This window comes from Pleurodeles waltl, chromosome 4_2 (assembly GCF_031143425.1).
Source record: "Pleurodeles waltl isolate 20211129_DDA chromosome 4_2, aPleWal1.hap1.20221129, whole genome shotgun sequence".
Classification (NCBI taxonomy): domain Eukaryota; kingdom Metazoa; phylum Chordata; class Amphibia; order Caudata; family Salamandridae; genus Pleurodeles; species Pleurodeles waltl.
Genome location: NC_090443.1, coordinates 519,314,684 through 519,332,152, shown reverse-complemented (window position 1 = coordinate 519,332,152; position 17,469 = coordinate 519,314,684). Strand labels below are relative to the sequence as shown.

General features: G+C 44.5%; 1 protein-coding gene across 3 annotated transcripts in view; it reads left to right on the top strand.

The window, feature by feature from the left end:
- LOC138293039 (dimethylaniline monooxygenase [N-oxide-forming] 2-like) overlaps positions 1-17,469 on the top strand; it is a 403,220-nt gene that overhangs the window by 369,308 nt on the left and 16,443 nt on the right. For all 3 annotated transcript variants that reach the window (XM_069232022.1, XM_069232021.1, XM_069232023.1), the window contains one exon: positions 6,269-6,341. In XM_069232022.1, coding sequence (XP_069088123.1) covers positions 6,269-6,341 — 73 coding nt within the window. The remainder of the gene's footprint in view (positions 1-6,268; positions 6,342-17,469) is intronic.

The window sequence follows — 17,469 nt, the reverse complement described above, 5'->3', positions numbered from 1 at the left end:
ACAACAGATACGTCAATGACAGGCTGGGGAGCCCATCTCAACAATCTAATGATGCAAGGGGAATGGGTCTCAATACAAAATATTTATCACATAAACGACTTGGAATTATTAGCAGTGTTCTTGGCCATCAATGCATTTCAACCACAGATCATATACAAAAGAGTCTTCATAAAAACAGACAACATGACAACAGTGTATTATCTGAAAAAACAGGGGGGGCACATTCATCTCAATCGTCCCTTCTAGCTCAAACAATATTGAAATGGGCAATTCACAATCACATTCACCTGCTAGAGGAATACATCCCAGGAATACACAAACAGTTAGCAGACCTTCCAAGCATGACGCAGCAACAAATACACAAATGGGAGATTCACCCACAGGTAATTCAATATTACTTTCAGATGTCGGGAACAACAAACATAGACCTTTTCACAACAAGCGAAAACGCGAAATGCCAAAACTTTGCATTCAGAAATCCACACCCTCAGTCCAAGGGCAATGCTTTATGGATCAACTGGTCAGCGATATTTGCCTATGCTTTTCCCCACCTCCCGGTAATTCCATTTCTGGTCAACAAAATGCATCGCACTTCACTCACCATGATACTCATAGCTCCCACGTGTGCACGCCAACACTTGTACACAACACTCTTAGATCTGTCAGTAGTACCACATCACAAGCTTCCAAAAAGACCAGACCTGTTAACTCAGAACAGAGGTCAAATCAGGCATCCCAATCCCAGTGTGGTCAGCTTAGCGATTTGGCTCCTGAAGTCATAGAATATGGATATCTACAGCTTCCATTAAAATGTATGAACGTTCTAAAACAAGCGCATAAACCAACAACCAGACAATGCTATGCAAATAAATGGAAACGCTTTGTATACTACTTTCAATCTAAAAGTATAGATCCACTTAAAGCATCAGTACAAGATATTGGGGGTCATTCTGACCCTGGCGGCCGGTGACCGCCAGGGTCACCGACCACGGGAGCACCGCCAACAGGCTGGCGGTGCTCCCGAGGGCATTGCCGCGGTCAGAAAGGGTAAACCGGCGGTCTCCCGCCGGTTTACCGCTGCCCCATTGAATCCTCCATGGCGGCGGAGTGCGCTCCGCCGCCATGGGGATTCAGACACCCCCTACCGCCATCCTGTTCATGGCGGGAAACCCGCCATGAACAGGATGGCGGTAGGGGGTGCCGCGGGGCCCCTGGGGGCCCCTGCAGTGCCCATGCCAATGGCATGGGCACTGCAGGGGCCCCCGTAAGAGGGCCCCGCAAAGTATTTCAGTGTCTGCTTTGCAGACACTGAAATACGCGACGGGTGCAACTGCACCCGTCGCACCCCTGCAACTACGCCAGCTCAATTCTGAGCCGGCGTCCTCGTTGCAGGGGCATTTCTGCTGGGCCGGCGGGCGCTCTTTCGGAGAGCGCCCGCCGGCCCAGCGGAAATGTTTAAATGGCCGCCGCGGTCTTTTGACCGCAGTGCGGTCATTTCACGGCGGTACCTTGGCGGACGGCCTCCGCCGTCCGCCAAGGTTAAAATCACCCCCATTGTGTGTTATTTGCTTTATTTACAAAAAGCAAATCTTGCATTTTCCTCTATTAGGATTAATCTAACAGCCATATCAGCCTCCCTACAAGTACTTGGCATCCTTGGCGCAGTCTCTCCTAACTTTTTGCCTCTGTTTCCCAGGTTGTTGATGTGTGCTGGACTCTGTTTTTGTTACTCTGGGCACGTTACCACTGCTATCCAGTGCTAAAGTGCAAGTGTTCCTATATAAAATGTATATGTAATTGGATCTCGATGATTGGCATATTTGATTTACTGGTAAGTCCCTAGTACAGTGCACTAGAGGTGCCAAGGGCCTGTAACTCAAATGCTACTAGTGGGCCTGCAGCACTGGTTGTGCCACCCACAATAGTAGCTCTGTAAACATGTCTCAGACCTGCCACTGCAGTGTCTGTGTGTGCAGTTTTAAACTGCCAATTCGACTTGGCAAGTGCACCCACTTGCCAGGCATAAACCTTCCCTTTTCTTACATGTAAGACACCCCTAAGGTAGGGCCTAGGTAGCCCCATGGACAAGGTGCAGTGTATGTTTAAGGTAGGACATATACTAATGTGTTTTGTATGTCCTAACAGTGAAATACTGATAAATTTGGTTTTCACTGTTGCAAGTCCTATCCCTCTCATAGGCTAATATGGGGGCTGCCTTTAAAAATTATTAAAGCGTAGATTCTCTTTGGGAGCGGATAGACATGTGGAGATTGGGGTCTCTGAACTCACAATTTAAATATACATCTTTTAGTAAAGTTGATTTTAAGATTGTGTGTTTGAAAGTGCTGCTTTTAGAAAGTGAGCATTTTCTTGCTTAAACCATTCTGCTTGTTTGTGGGTTCCCTGTCTGGGTCAGTTTGACAGTTGGGCTCTTTGCACATCTCTTTAGACAGTGACGCAAAGGGAGCTGGGGTGTAGCCTGCATATTCTGATGAGCCATCTGTGCTAAGAGGGAGGGAAGGAGTGGTCACTCACACCTGAAAGGGCTATGCCTGTCCTCACACAATGCAGTCTCCAACCCCCTGGTGTGTGTCTGGGCCATACCCTGGGCAAGGCAGGATTTCACAAACAAGAGCTGCTTTCCTTTGAAGTAAGCCTACTTCAAAGGCCAAAATGGGTATAAGAAGGGCACCTAAAACCACAGAAATCTCCAAGGGCTTGTCCTGAGCTTGCCTCCTGTTGTTGTAGTCTCAGGGCCATCAAAGACTTCCCCTGCCAGCACCTGGACTATCTGCTGAGACTCCTGCCCTGCCAAGTGGTGCCTTATCCAGTTCCTGGGGCCTTGACAGGTGAAGCTGGCAGTCGGAGATTAAAAATCCATGCACCGACCGCCGTGCAGGGAAATTTCCGACGTGGCTGAAGAAACGACGCGCCACCGGCTACGCAGCTGAAATGAAAGCAGCGCTTGCAGCGCAGCTGGAAGGTCGACGCTCGCGGCTGGAGAAACGAGGTGCCGCATCGCTAACGGAGGCTGGTAACATCGCAACCCACTCAGCACGGTTTTGCTATCACCATGCGGCAGGATTTTCGACACAAATCTTGCTGGGTGCGGAAAAACGCCTGCCCGGACCCAAGTGCTGCCCGGATCGATGCATCACTCTACTTCGGAGAGGAAAAACGAAGCAAGCCGACTCGACCGGAGAAGGAGAAAAAACGCATGGTACCGCTTGCGGGTGAGAAATCGACGCACCGCTTAACTTTTTCGACGCACACTCACTCGTGCACGTTATTTTGATGCTACCCAGGTACTTTTCAATGCTAACAATGTTTTACCCGTTTCCAAAAGGATTTAAGACTCTTTTGCTTTTAAAATTAATAACTTGACTTTTGTATGTTGGTCTTGTTTTGTTTAGATAAATATTTCCTATTTTTCTAAACCTGTGTTGTGTCATTTTGTAGTGTCTTCACTAACTTACTGTGTGTGTTGGTACAAATACTTTACACCTAGACTCTGAAGTTAAGCCTGCCTGCTCGTGCCAAGCTACCAAGGGGGTGAGCGCGGTTAGCTGAGGGTGATTCTCCTGTACCCTGACTAGAGTGAGGGTCCTTGCTTGGACAGGGTGCTAACCTGACTGCCAACCAAAGACCCCATTTTCTAACATTGCCAGCAGCGGTGGGATTGGACTTGTATATGTACTTGACATACAGTGATTAAGTGTAGACTACTGTTTTGAGTTCAGACCACTACGTGACCACATACTACTTGTCTTGTGATTTTTTTCCTTTTTTCTCTGGGACTCTTTTTGTTCTACTTTTGTGGCTGATCCCTTGATTGACTTTTCTTGAACTTCATTGGGAACTTGTTTTCTGCCTTTTGAACTTTGCACCTTATTGACTTTTCAACATGTCCCAATCTGGAGATGCATCAGCTGGAGCTGCTTTTGACCTAGGGAAACTAGAGAGCTATATAGTGGCTCATTTGAAGCAGTTCTGTAAACATTTTGCCTGTCCCATTAAGGGCTCCACCAAGAAGGAGGAGCCGCAAAAGGGGCTGAGGGCCTGGGTGACAGCCAAAGAAGCTGAGGGGCACACAGAGGAGGAGGAGGATGAAGAGGAGGCAGAGCAATCCATTCACAATGGTATAGTGGGTGGGCCTGTTATTTCCAGGGAGAGAGTCTCCAGGACAAATAGCAGTGTGTCCTCCAAGGGTCTAACCCCTGAAGAGTTACTGGACAGACAGGCAGAGAGAGAGAGTATCAAATGAAGCTGGAGAAGCTCAAGTTCAAGATGGTCCTTGAGGAGAAGAAGCTACTGCTGGCTCATGAGCTTAGCTTGAGAGAGGTAGATCATATGAGCCAGTCCAGCAGAGATGGTGGCAGCAACAGCACAGTGCAGCCTGAGAGGAGGGTACACATTCCAAAAGACCTAGTGAAGGATTACAAGAGGGAGGATGACATATACTTGTGGTTCAAGGGGTATGAGTCTGCTCTCCACATGAACCTGGTCCCTGAAGCTCATTGGGGGGCGGGTCTATTGGCCAGAAAATCCCTAGATAATACCCAGGTGGTGGGGCTTCCCTGGGAATTGACTGTAGGCTCTGGAGTAAATGGGGAGCAGAGCTACAAAGTTGGCGATGAGGTTGGTAAAGATGTCTCTGGGTCTGGGTAGTCGGTAGAGCTTGACGTGCAGGTGTTCCATGAGTGAAGTACCGTCCCCTGTGTATGTTGTGCATTTGTAGATGATAACGAGTCTTCTTCCAGGCTTGTGAAGATGGTCCTGATGAGCAATCTTTTTGCCGACTAGGATTGCTGTAGTGAAGTTGGGAGCCAATGAGAGGTTGAGTTAGGTCTATGTGATGAATAGGAAGTCGGGTGCGTCACTGCTCAGAAGGCCCCATATTTTGGTTGTCTTTTTCTGAGTGATCATGTATTGAGAAGCATGCATGAGAGTGGGAGTTGATGTGCAGGTTTGCTATAGTGTGTGGTGTAGGGTGGGAGTGTAGGCATTGTTGGTGCTTTTGTGGTGTATGTGTTGAGAGGGGGTGTTAGTATTTGTTTGGGGATGTGTGTGGGTGGCTGCTGCAGAACAGCCAGTGGGTACAGGTGAATGCTATTGCCATGGTGTGAGGTATGGTGTGGCAATAGTTGAGGGAACGGCAGCGGGGTCTAGCGACCAAAGGAGTGCTGCAGAGTATCGCTGAGCAGTGATCGGATAAGGGTTCCTGCTGCTGGGCACGTCCAGGCATGGACGGGCACAGATCGGCTTGCCTTCTGTGTGCCAGCGGCTCACCTGTGGTGCTCATCCATGATGTAGGTGTCATTAATTCAGTCCTGAAAGCGGGGGAGGAAGCCACGGTCCCATGATGTCATTTCGGGTGCTGATGGGAAACTAAGTCCTCTTGCTTGGTTACTTCTTTTCAATAGGCGTATTTAAGCTTTCACCTTAGAACATACAGTGTTTATACGTGTAAAAATGCAAAATAGTGATGCAGTATTGCTTCGACATGTGCTGAATTATGCCATATAATGTGCTTTCATATGCCACATAATTTATTAATCCGTGCCAGGTAATTTGGTTCTTCCCTGCCGCATAGTTCTGGTGGCTTTCCTATGACTGCTCATAGCACATTCTGTCATGTATGAGTAAATTCAGGTTGTTGTTGGGTGTTCTTAAGACTGGGCACGTTTCACAGCTCTACAGAGGAGTCTGAAGGCAGTGCATCTTTTTCACAGTGCTATCAGTGGGTCACAAAGGTGTTACACTCATCCAATTCTTGGCCTCTTTGCTGAGAGCACAGAGCAATAGCAGTATATTTGTCAATTGTAAATACCTTTTTAGGTGAAAGTGCGTAAAGTTAGTACACAAATACTACTGTCAAAACAGCGCTGAAGGAAAATAAATTATGTGTTCTGTGTATGTGTGTGTAAGAGAGGGGATGGGGAAGTGGGGAAGTGGAGGTGACAAAAGAGGGTATTCAGATGGTAATAGCATCTGGAGTCTAAGAATGGCAGAAATCTTCACTTTTATATTATATTGTATTTACTTTTTCTTATTTTGATTTTGACTTTGTGCATTCGACGGATGGTTTCATAGTGCATGAACAAATTGGCAGTACAAAGCAGAGGATTAGTACCTAGAATAATAATACTCTCCCAGCCTAGGCAGTTTTAGGTAATTTTGGCGCTGTTGAACCGTGACCTAAAAACCATTTCTGGTTGAACTTGAGTGGTTTTTACTCCACTCTACATTTAACGCCTTTCTTTTGCAGGGTCGGTTCGCTTGCCTTCAAAGAGCGCCATGGAAAATTACATCAGAAAGTCGATGGAGGAGAGAGCAAAATGGTAAGTCCATCCCAGCTCCATTACCGTCCACAAGTGCCGACTGGAAACCCTAGTGTTCCTCTCATTCGAGCTTCTGCTGCTATTTAGCGTTTTATTTGCCCCATCTCTCCATCTTTTGAGCTTCAGGATTGCTGACCTCTCTCCTCCTCTAAGGATGGTGTCGTTTTATCAAAATCACCGTAGAAACAAAAGTTACGTCACCTCCTTTGACACCAATTATATCCAATGGAGTGATAATGCATTGCCCTTCACCCCCAAGTGCTACTCAGCGCATATTTTTTAAATGTTTTAAACAATCTATTTGTGTGAACTTGAAGCTGAAGCACTTTAACAAACTGAACTTATTAAAAGACATAAATTAACAACAGTAACACCCGTGAAAGGTAAACGTTTACTCATTTGTAAATGATAAGTGGGTACATTAATCAAAACACAGAGTTTTTCTTAGCAGCAGTAATTGCTTCTAATAACTACCCATAATGACGTCCCCGATTCTCTAAAATATTGAGGCATTCTGATCTTTCTGAGGTTTTCCAACATATTGCCAGTGGTTGTTGCTTAACACAACTATGAAGCACGAGCACATCTTTGGCCCTATGTCGTGGTCCTGTTTTTCAGCGAATTGCTTTCTCTGATATGCCTTTTTTCGGTTTTCGTCAAAATTAAAGTACTAATGCAGAGAGGAGGTAGGATACGCTAGTATGGCTGTTTCTTATACCTGTTCACTGATTTGGAAAGTACTCGTTGTGCTAATTAATGTCCACAATGTTGATGCTGTGATGTACTTATCAGTTTTGTGATGAGGCTTGTGGAAGTCAGACTGACTTTAGAAATACAGGTAGCAAGGTGGACTTCACCAATAAAAAAGACTATAAATATGTTTACACCTGGCATGAGTCTTTTTCCTGGAAAATAAATTCAAAGTAAATGATGCCCTTCTAGACGCAAAAACTTCATTAAATAAGAACGGGAATGAGGGTAACATGAACTCTGAGTAATGAAGATTACCACTAATTATTCAGGTAATTTTTACGTTGAGCCTACCAGACATTGCAAGCAATCTGATTTCAAAGGAATTCATTGTGGACTTACCAAGAACTTGCAGGGGCTTACAGCCCATCCATTGCTTACCATTGTTTGCTGTATTGTCACTCTCATTATCTTCTTTGTTATTCAGTGGCTTTCCTTGGCTCAGCTTGTCCATCTTGTGTTTGCCTCTTTCCTGAGGTATAGCCTCTTTGCCACCTGTCTAATTGGTTGTCTTCTAACTTTTTACTGCTCTCATTTAGAGAGCGTTTGCTCAAGCAGTCCTGAGCATGCATGTATTTTCCTGCTGTCTCTCTTGTATGCTCCTCCCTCTTTCCATCAAATACATACCCCCAGCACTCCATACTGCTGTCTTCTTTGTATTCCAAGTTCCTACTTGTGTACTTTTCTTCCCATAAACCCCCTTCCTTCCCAACGCTCCAGGTTGCTGTCTAGCTTGTGTGCTTTTCTCCCACCCACTGTGTTGCTCTTCCTTGTGTTCTGCTTTTCTCCTCTTTTCACCCACTCCCCATTGCGTCCGCCCATTCTCTCCTCTGATAGATATAGATATATATATATATTGTCTGGATAACACACGTTAGCTTAACATTATAGTTAGGTGTAGGAAAGTACCCTCTTTCTTGGCATGGTTACCCCCTTTTCCTGCCTGATATCAGTGTGTTTGACTGTGTTCACTGGGATCCTGCTAACCAGGACCCCAGTGATTATGCTCCCGATCCCAAAACTCTGTATTTCATCCCACAATTGGCATACTGGTGCCCCCATGTAAGCCTCTAGTATATGGTACCTAGGTACCCAGGGCATTGAGGTTCCAGGGGATCTCTATGGGCTGCAGCAGTTATTCTGCCACCCATGGGGAGCCCATGAACAGGGTTCAGCAGGACTGCCATTGCAGACTGTGTGAACCGGCTGTATGCACCCATTTTCTCTATAGGTCACTGCACCAGGTCACTATAAGTTACCCCTATGGTAGGCCCTCCCAGCCGAGAGGGCAGGGTGCAAGTACCTGTATGTGAGGGCACCCCTTCACTGGTAGAAGTACCCCACAAACTCCAGACCCACTTTCTTTTCTAGGCTTTGTGAGTGCAGGGATGCCATTTTACATGTGTACTGGACATAGATCACTACTGCTGTCCAGCTACATAATGGTAACTCTGAACCTAGACATGTTTGGAATCAAACATGTTGGAATCATGCCCCAATACTTTTGCAAGTTGTATGATTCCATGCACTCTGGGGGCTCCTTCAAGGACCGCTAGCATTGGTCCTGCAGCCTTCTGAGGATTTCCAGGCAGCCCTAGCTGCTGCCATCTCACAGACAGGTTTCTGCCATCCTGTTGCTTGAGCAGCTCAAGCCCAGGAAGGCAAAACAAAGGATTTCCTTTGGGAGAGGGGGTGTTGCACTCTCTCCCTTTGGAAGTAGGTGTTACATTGCTTGGGAAGGGGTAGCCTTCCCAAGCCACTGGTATGCTTTGAAGGGCACATTTGGTACCCTCTGTGCATAAACCAGTCTACACCGGTTCAGGGACCCCTAGTCCCTGCTCTGGCATGAAACTGGACAATGGAAAGGGGAGTGACCCGTTCCCTGTCCATAACCACCCCAGGGCTGGTGCCCAGAGCTCCTCCAGAGGGTCTCTTGGTTCTGCCATCTTGAATCCAAGGTTGGCAGGGAACTCTGGGAGCATCTGAGTGACCAGGCCATGCAGGTGACGTCAGAGCCCCCTCCTGATAGGTCATCACCAAGCTAGGTGACCAATCCACCTTTCAGGGCTATTTAGGTCTCTCCTGTGGGTGATTCCTCAGATTCGGCTCCCAAGAGTCTAGCAGGATTTCTCTGCATCCCTTACTTTGACTTCTGACCAAAGAAACTGCATCTGGACTCTCTAGGACCTGACAATCTGCAACAAAGAAGAAGCCTTCACATGCAATATTGTTTCTCGGGCTCCTTCCAGCTTGTGCAACATTTCCCCAGTCGTGCATCCTCTGAGGACAGCCCGTCTTCAGTATGCACAGGAAAGAAGAAGGAATCTCACACGCGTCAGTAACAGCCTCGACCTAGTATCTTGTACAACATGTAGCGGACTACTATACTATACAAATGTAGTAAGCAATGGCTTTTTCCTCTCTGTTCCTGCTTTAGTAGAAACTTGGGCATGTAATTACTGTACCCAGAGCTACCGCAGCTACCTTTCCTAGAAGTTTATAATCTGCATAATGCTGTACACACTGCTACAGTCACATGGCTATCACCATGTTTGTGGTCTTATGTGTATCTTTCTCTATATGGACGAGCAGATGGACCATTGTAATTAATTTCTAAAGGCATATATTTTTATTACATCTGAGATCAGAATTTTATATTTGCAGGAGAGATGTGATTATTAACATCGAACCAAAGTAAATGCCACGTTGCGGGGGGATGGGAATTCAAATGCCACCATGTGTACAACAAGATACGGAGTGGTTCCCAATACTTTTTTGTTAATTGTGTATTCTATTTGAGTTTACTTTCCCACTGTTAACTAGCAGCACAATATGGGCAAGGGTTCCCGACCTTGCTTTTACAACTTGCACGTCTCGATTTTTTTCGCGTAACCTTACTCTCAACACCAATATAAACTTTTTAGCTTTAGTTTACAACACCTTATATATTACGAAATACCTTTTCGCCTCCTTCCTGGTGTACTTCATCGACACAATTTACACATATCCCCAATGAGTCATGGCCACTGGACAGTCCTTAGCTCCGCTTTATACTATCTAGATGAGTTCAACTATTATCAATCCCTAACTTCCTTTGAATTCCTTACTTGTTACCATGTTGTCTACAAGTGGTTACAACTCTTTTCTAGCTGACCTTGGGATTACCATGGCCCGTGCAAATTGAACCCAATTAATATATCTACATACGTACCCTTGAGAGGATATATCTCTCACACTCTACTGCACACTAACTACTGGGCGGGCTGAACTTCCATTTTTTGGAACATTACACTTCTTAACCGGACTTGCTGTACAGAAAAGCGCCAGTTTCGGGAATCTTACTAATTCTGCTGTACCTTCTTATGGAAAGTTTATTGGCCAGTATAGTATATTACAGACCTTTGTCTATATATTTTTTATATTTTTTTCTCTCCTTCAACTATAGGGATCTAAAAATCACGATTATCAACGCACTTACGGCCTTATTTCTCTCATTCATGCATAACAAAAGGATGGTTACGTTTTGACTCATATTCATATATCTTAATGTTTGCATGTACTGCATCTCTCACATAAGTATTTTAATACACGCATGGGTGATACACACTCCATCTTTATTACTTTCTTCTTTTCTCTTTTTTCTATTATTTAATGATTGTTTTAAGTTACCTTCTCCTCCATCATCAACAATGAACTTTACATATAGTCAGTTTCTCATCTACTATACACATATTGGTTATACTTCTGATGATTTGTGTACTTTACAGCCTTGACAAAGTCACATTTGTGATGAAACACGTGTTGGCTGTCCATGTAAACATCTGGAATGAAGAAATGTATATAATACATGAACTGAAACTTTATTTTTTTCTGAATGAAAGAAGACTTAATGACACAAAATGAAAACATATATTCCTGAATAAAAGAAGACTTGGTAACATCATTGGGATCGGTCGGAGAGACATACGTTTTGGACTTTTTTCTTCATGTTCTCAACTTATAGTGTGCTATGGTTGTATTGTTTTTTAATTCATTATGTATTTTCTAATGCATATTTCTACTTTCTGGTAGCAGGATAGACAACCATTTAGAACCATGTGTGGACTCTAGAAATAGGAGGTTGCCACCTTTGTACGTTTGGACACTTATGGGAAGTGCCATTTGTGTTTATACCATTGCTACCATTTTTGCGTTCACGCTTGCATTAATAGTACAGGGTAGCCTTCAAGTGCAGATTGACATACAGGGGTTAACAGTAAGAGCGGTTTATGTTTGTTGAGGATCTTCAAAATAACCCAGTGTTTGACATTTTTTGGGAAACCTTTATGGAATCCAAATCGTTGGGAGGATTGAGCTCCATAGAAATGTTTCACCCTGGGTAATTTTGTTCGCCGAAGCATGCTGCCAACTGCTAATGAAAAACAACAGACACGGAATTTATCGCATTCCATTTTAATGAAACAAGCATGGCATAGCAGGATAGCATCTGTTTACAGCAGCATCAGTTTGTAGCTGACTTTTCTGAGACCTCATGCTAGTTGGGCCTTTACAGTATAGCTGCTTCAGCTTAACCATTCTGTGGGTGCATATCCTGATAGATTATGACACAATATCGAACTGTGTGAAATTTGCGCGACCACTGAAAAAATCTCAAATGCTAATTTTAATGACTTTTCTCTGCCTCCTTCGAAGAGCACTGATTTACATAGGCTTTTTGACAACAAATAGTCACATTGACTTATTTTGAATACAGCTGGTTTTATTTTATTCCACGTTTCTTCATTCTATTTACCCAGGGCCTTTATGGCAATAAGCTAATGCATAATTTATTTTATGACCTTGGTTTGAACCCTCAATTTATTATTTGAACAGTATTGGTGTATGAAACGTTGATCTGTGCACGACCAAACAACTCCTTAAAAGTAAGTCTTGCGCTTGTCTATTCTATTATGGGTGAAATAAGGATACATTAAGGAGTCTTTAGTTTTTTGTTTTGCCTCTGTGGAGCCTTCCTGCCAAGGGTTTTGTTGAAACTCGACTAAAGCATATATAAAGGAATTTTTTTTTCTCTTGGGCCTATATTACAAGAGACCTATTCATTCCAGTGGGGCTGTTAACAACAGTTTTCAAGCCCTTTCGTAATTATGAAATCCACCAGGTCCACTAGTGACCCACGCGGGTTCAGCTTGTCATAGGTCCGATTTCCCCAAGAGATGGAGCCCAGTCCTCCTAATGTTACCCCACAATGTCTGTATACAAAAGACCTTGCCAATGTCATTGCATGTCTCCGTTACGAATAATTTTCTTACACATTGTTATCATACGCTATAGACTAGTCTTAAGAGGGAAGCACCTGCACAGATTGTGTGGGTTCTTGGCCTACACTCAATGGGAAACCACCAATAGGTACATATTTTTAACTAAACGTTTTAAATTTGTTCATCAGTGTCATGACCTGACCACCCACCTCCTTTTAACTCACTGTTTTATTCTTTTCATTTCCTTGTATGTCACTATATTACATACAAAAATATTGTGATACAAATATATTGTTGCCTAAATATCTACTGCAAAATCATTGACTTTCTAATCACACAATATAACATATCTGAACATTAACCAATAAAATGTTGACTGCAAAAATGTTAAGAGTAATATTGAGTACAGAACTAAAGAATGCAAAAATATCTTGTTATAACAAAATAGATAAATACATCTGCACCATCAACATTGTGAACATAAATATAAATAAAACATATTAAAAGCAAAAAAATACATGTATATCACAAATAAAATTCAGATTAATGTATCAAGCTTAAAAAACGCCAACTTTAAAAGGTAACACCTACCTAATAAAACCAAGGAACTTTAAAAATAATAATTACTAAATTTCATTCGAAGCTGCAATGGTTAACAAATAGAAGAAAACACCTTTATTACTGTTTCCTCTAGAGGGTCCCACAAATAAAGCTAATTCCAAAACAACGGTACGATTGGGGGTAACATTTCTCTGCATGAAAGATGCAACTACAATCATACTAAAGTAAGGGATCTTTTATTTCTTGAAAAATTTTCCTTTACCCTTTAAAACTAGATTTATTCTAATAGATACTAACACCACACTACAAATGAAATAATACTTACAAATAAAATAAATGGTGTTCTTTTCGCACTACAGTTACATCTTCAGAATCTATTCCTAGTTCCACATACTACAACAGAAGAAATTTGCTAATTGTTGCTGCATGTTCAAAATTGTACATCTGAACTAAACAAACACCTAGTAAATTAAAATGTCAGTGCTCTCTACCGAAATCTGATATGGTTAAATCGGTAACCCCAATCAATAATTTAACCTCCATAAAAGCCCCTAGTATATGGTACCAGTGGTATGCAGGGCATGGATGTTAAAGGCGACACCAGGGCCTGAACCACTGATTGTGCCACCCTCAGTGACACAAGTAAACATGTCAGCAGGCCTGCCAGTTCAGACTGCAGGAGCAGTGAAAACTGCTTGAACGTGACATTGCCCTCACCATGGGTGGCAAGGTCAAAGGACTACTTTTAATATAAACCAGTCACCCCTAAGGAAGGCCCCCTGAGCCTATGAGGCAGGGTGTGGACATATACATGCAAGCATAAAAGTCCCTATAGTAGCCTTTTCAATTGAAAGTTACTATATCTGTTCAGCTATGTAGGATAACATGGATTGGCACCCAGACAACCCTGGGGGTGCCAACTCCATTATGGTCCCTCTGAAGTGTGTCATGTTTGGTATCAAACTACTTGTCTCATTAACCCTGACTCAAATCGGAAGTCAGATTTAAAGTGACATGACACCAGGTGGCTACCTTAGAGGTTGCCCATCTGGTTGTCCTAGCATTTTCTGAGACCCAACTCAGCCCTACAGCAGCTGCCACCAAGATAGGATTTGTACCCCCTGATAGGAGTAGGGAACACTCCCAGAAGTCAGAAACAAAGCCCTGCCTGAGCGGGAGGTGCCGCCTCCCTTTCTGGCAGGAAGGCTAGTGAAGTGGCACATCGAGGCAGTGAGCTTCAAAGGGTACACCACCTCTGATATGCAAGTAGGTTGTCCCCCATAGGGGACAATGCTACCTCCCTTCCCCCAGGCACATTTGCACAAAGACAGGGTGTGAAAACTCGTAATCAGGAGGTGTACACCACCAGAGTGCTACCCACACCTCTTTGTTGAGCAATCTGGTCGGTACAGCTGAGAATGGGTTTTCCAATCTTGAAAAGTGGCAAATTACAGGGTTCTGGGTAGGAAAGATGACACACACCCCTGGATGTGGTCACCTCAGGGCCAGATTAGCCATAGGGATTAGAAGCCCTTTGGCCATTTGTCCCCACACCCATAGCAACCCTAAATCTAGGATTTAAGGAGTACCCCTGACACCAGAACCTCATATCTGCTCTGAACTGCGACCAAGGACAAATAAAAGATCTGTTTCTGTATCTCCAGGACTCCACAAAGAAAAGGGTGTGCAACTCTGCATCTGTGGCATCCACTCTGCACAACTCCTACTTGTTCCGGACCAGATACTGGTTCCAAAAGGAAGGAGAACCCCTCCGGAACCAAAAGCATCACGAGAACTCCCTTGGGCTAGAAGTATTAGTCCCCTGCAGCCTGCAGGTAGAAACCACACTGCTGGAACCAAGAATTTACTGGCCATCAGGTCTGCTGAGGGTTCTCCCAAAGATAAATGGTCCAGTCGTTTCCGGGAAACATAGGGCTTCATTACGAGGCAGTCAAACCGCCAGGGGACTGCTGTCCCTAATGGGAACATGGTTCTCAATGGTCCAACAGAAGTCTGATTTGTACTCAGCCTGGGCGGCACTGAGTTCAGCGCAGCCTGGCTGAATACCACTCTACTCTTTGCCACCCTTTCCATGGTGGTCTGACTGCCATGGAAAGGCTGGCGGTAAGCCAGTGCTGGGGGCTACATGGGCACCCCGGAACTACCCATGCCCATGCCCGTATGTTATAGGGAGTGTGCTCATTTCGAGGGTGCTGCAGGGCCCCCGCATATGGAGCCGAGGCCAGTGCCTTGGTTTCCACCGGTCAGCCCACTGAAAACCTCTAATAGTGGCTGGTGAGGAGACCACCAGCTCTGCGGAGGTCTCCTGACTGTGAGTCTGGCAGTTGGCTTATCCATCCACCAGACTCATAATGAGGCCCATAGTCTTGATCTCCAGCAAGTTTCAGTCGAATAGCAATCTATCAATAACAAACTTTATTTGATTTTTGATAAAAAATCATAAAATAATAACAGTATGTCACAATAATCATGCTTCAGTTAATCATACAGCAGTTAAACAGGTACATACCATAAAACCACAACTCAACATTAAAATGAGACTAAAAATGTCCTGATGTAATATACTTCCGATAATAGATTGATTACAACTAGGAAACCAGATAGAAAGCCTGAAATGAAGAAACTCAATTTGGGTGGCGCTAGCAGCTGTAAGTAAAGATACACAGATCTAATTAGTCTAAAATGTTCGGAGATCAGAAGAAGCCTAATATACTTGTGACGGAGATTAGAACCCTTTGTACAGAGAAGTAACATAGGCAAATTAGAAAATGTATACCAGGACCCCATTCGGAAACAACAATAGATGGAAAATATCCAATCTCAAGAATGTAGGCAATGCGTCTGCTTGACATATTCAGGAGGTGGTAGGGGCCTATTCCATTAACAGATTTAACCATGACATACTTAGGCACAGACTGCTTTGTTAAGGCAGAATTTTCCCATTCAGCTGCCATCTTCTGTGAGAAAGCCTGTTTAACCCATGCACGATCACTTTTCACTATATCCCTGGGGTTGCAAAAAAAGACATTGGTGCCCTAGTTCATAAAACTGCAAGGCAGTGGGCATGTACAGAGTGAGGGGTCCCTTGGTGGCATAATACACGCTGCAGCCCTTTGGGACCTTCCCTGGTCACAGTGCCCTTGGTACCATGGGTACCTTTTACAAAGGTCTTAACTGTATGCCAGGGCTGTGCCAATTGTGGATACAAAGGTACAGTTTTAGGGAAAGAACACTGGTGCTGGTGCCTGGTTAGCAGGATCCCAGCACACTTCCTATCAAAGCTGGCATCAACACTAGGCAAAAGATGGGGGGTGACCATGCCAACAGTGGCATTTTCCTACAACAAGCAATCCTGGACTATGAGCCTATTAAAATGTATCCTCCATGTGCCAGATAGAACACCATATTAAAAGCGGACAAACATAAATAAAGGTGTGATAAAAGACATGCTCAATTCTTCATGAATAATTTCAGATGGGGTTCCCTGGCCAACAGCCAGTAAGTTTCTCAGGAACTTATTTTCAATCACCTGAATGCGATCAATATTAGTATACCCCCACATTTTGCAGCCAAAGGTAGCAGTCGGAATGCATTTACCCTTATATAAATCTAATACAAATTTCAGTGAATAAGTCTGATGCATCAGGCAAAGTCATAAAGCCCCGAGAAGGCTCCTTGTAAATGGGCAGTACAGGGGTCTCCCTGGGGGCCTTTGCACCCATTCTCAACCATTATTTTCATGTTGGTATTACCTCAATGAAATTGCTGGTGGAGAACAAAGTTGTAGTCCCAAGGGCAGCACTGCTTGCAGCGCTGCCATGGCATGGCAGATTAGGACCGCTGCAACCACCAGACTGCAGAGATCTCTGATCCTGGCAGTCTGACAGCAGCATGACCGTTGTGGTCATAATGTGGCGCTCGGACCGTCTCCAATGAGGCGGCCCGAGTGCCACCGGGAGTCTGGCGGTCAAGTGGCCGCCATACTCGTAATTACCACCTAAGTCTCCTTCTGCCTAATCCCGGGTCTCTTCCATGAATGTTGGGGGGAAATGACCCCCTTCCTCACCCTGTGAACAACTTCACTAGTGGGCCTGAAGGAGAGGGAGTGGTAATTCTGGGGGCTTGAGGTCTTTACTACTGACGGCCCCTGAGGTCGATCCCTCCCAGAGAGGCAGTATAAGTGGCGGGTTGGCTACAGCCTGAGTAATTGTGCTAGAAGAAGAAGAGAAAATGAGCTGAGCTTGCATTCATTTAATCGACTAGCTCTTTCCACTGGACTCCAGTAGGTCGAAGTCTCCAAGCACTGTGTTTGCCACTGCCAAGGTTTGTTAGTGGCCAAGCTTAACCCCCAGTTGGCTCCTAGGAACTCAACATACAAGTGACCGAGTGTCTCAAGTATGATTTTTCAGCACCTGAGGCTCTTGCATACACCACCAAGGACAACAGGACACCCTGCATTCGGGCCCAGTGAGCCAGGTAAAATTAATCTGACTGTTGAAGCTTGGTCTAGGGACCTGCATCATCTTAAATTCAAGTGG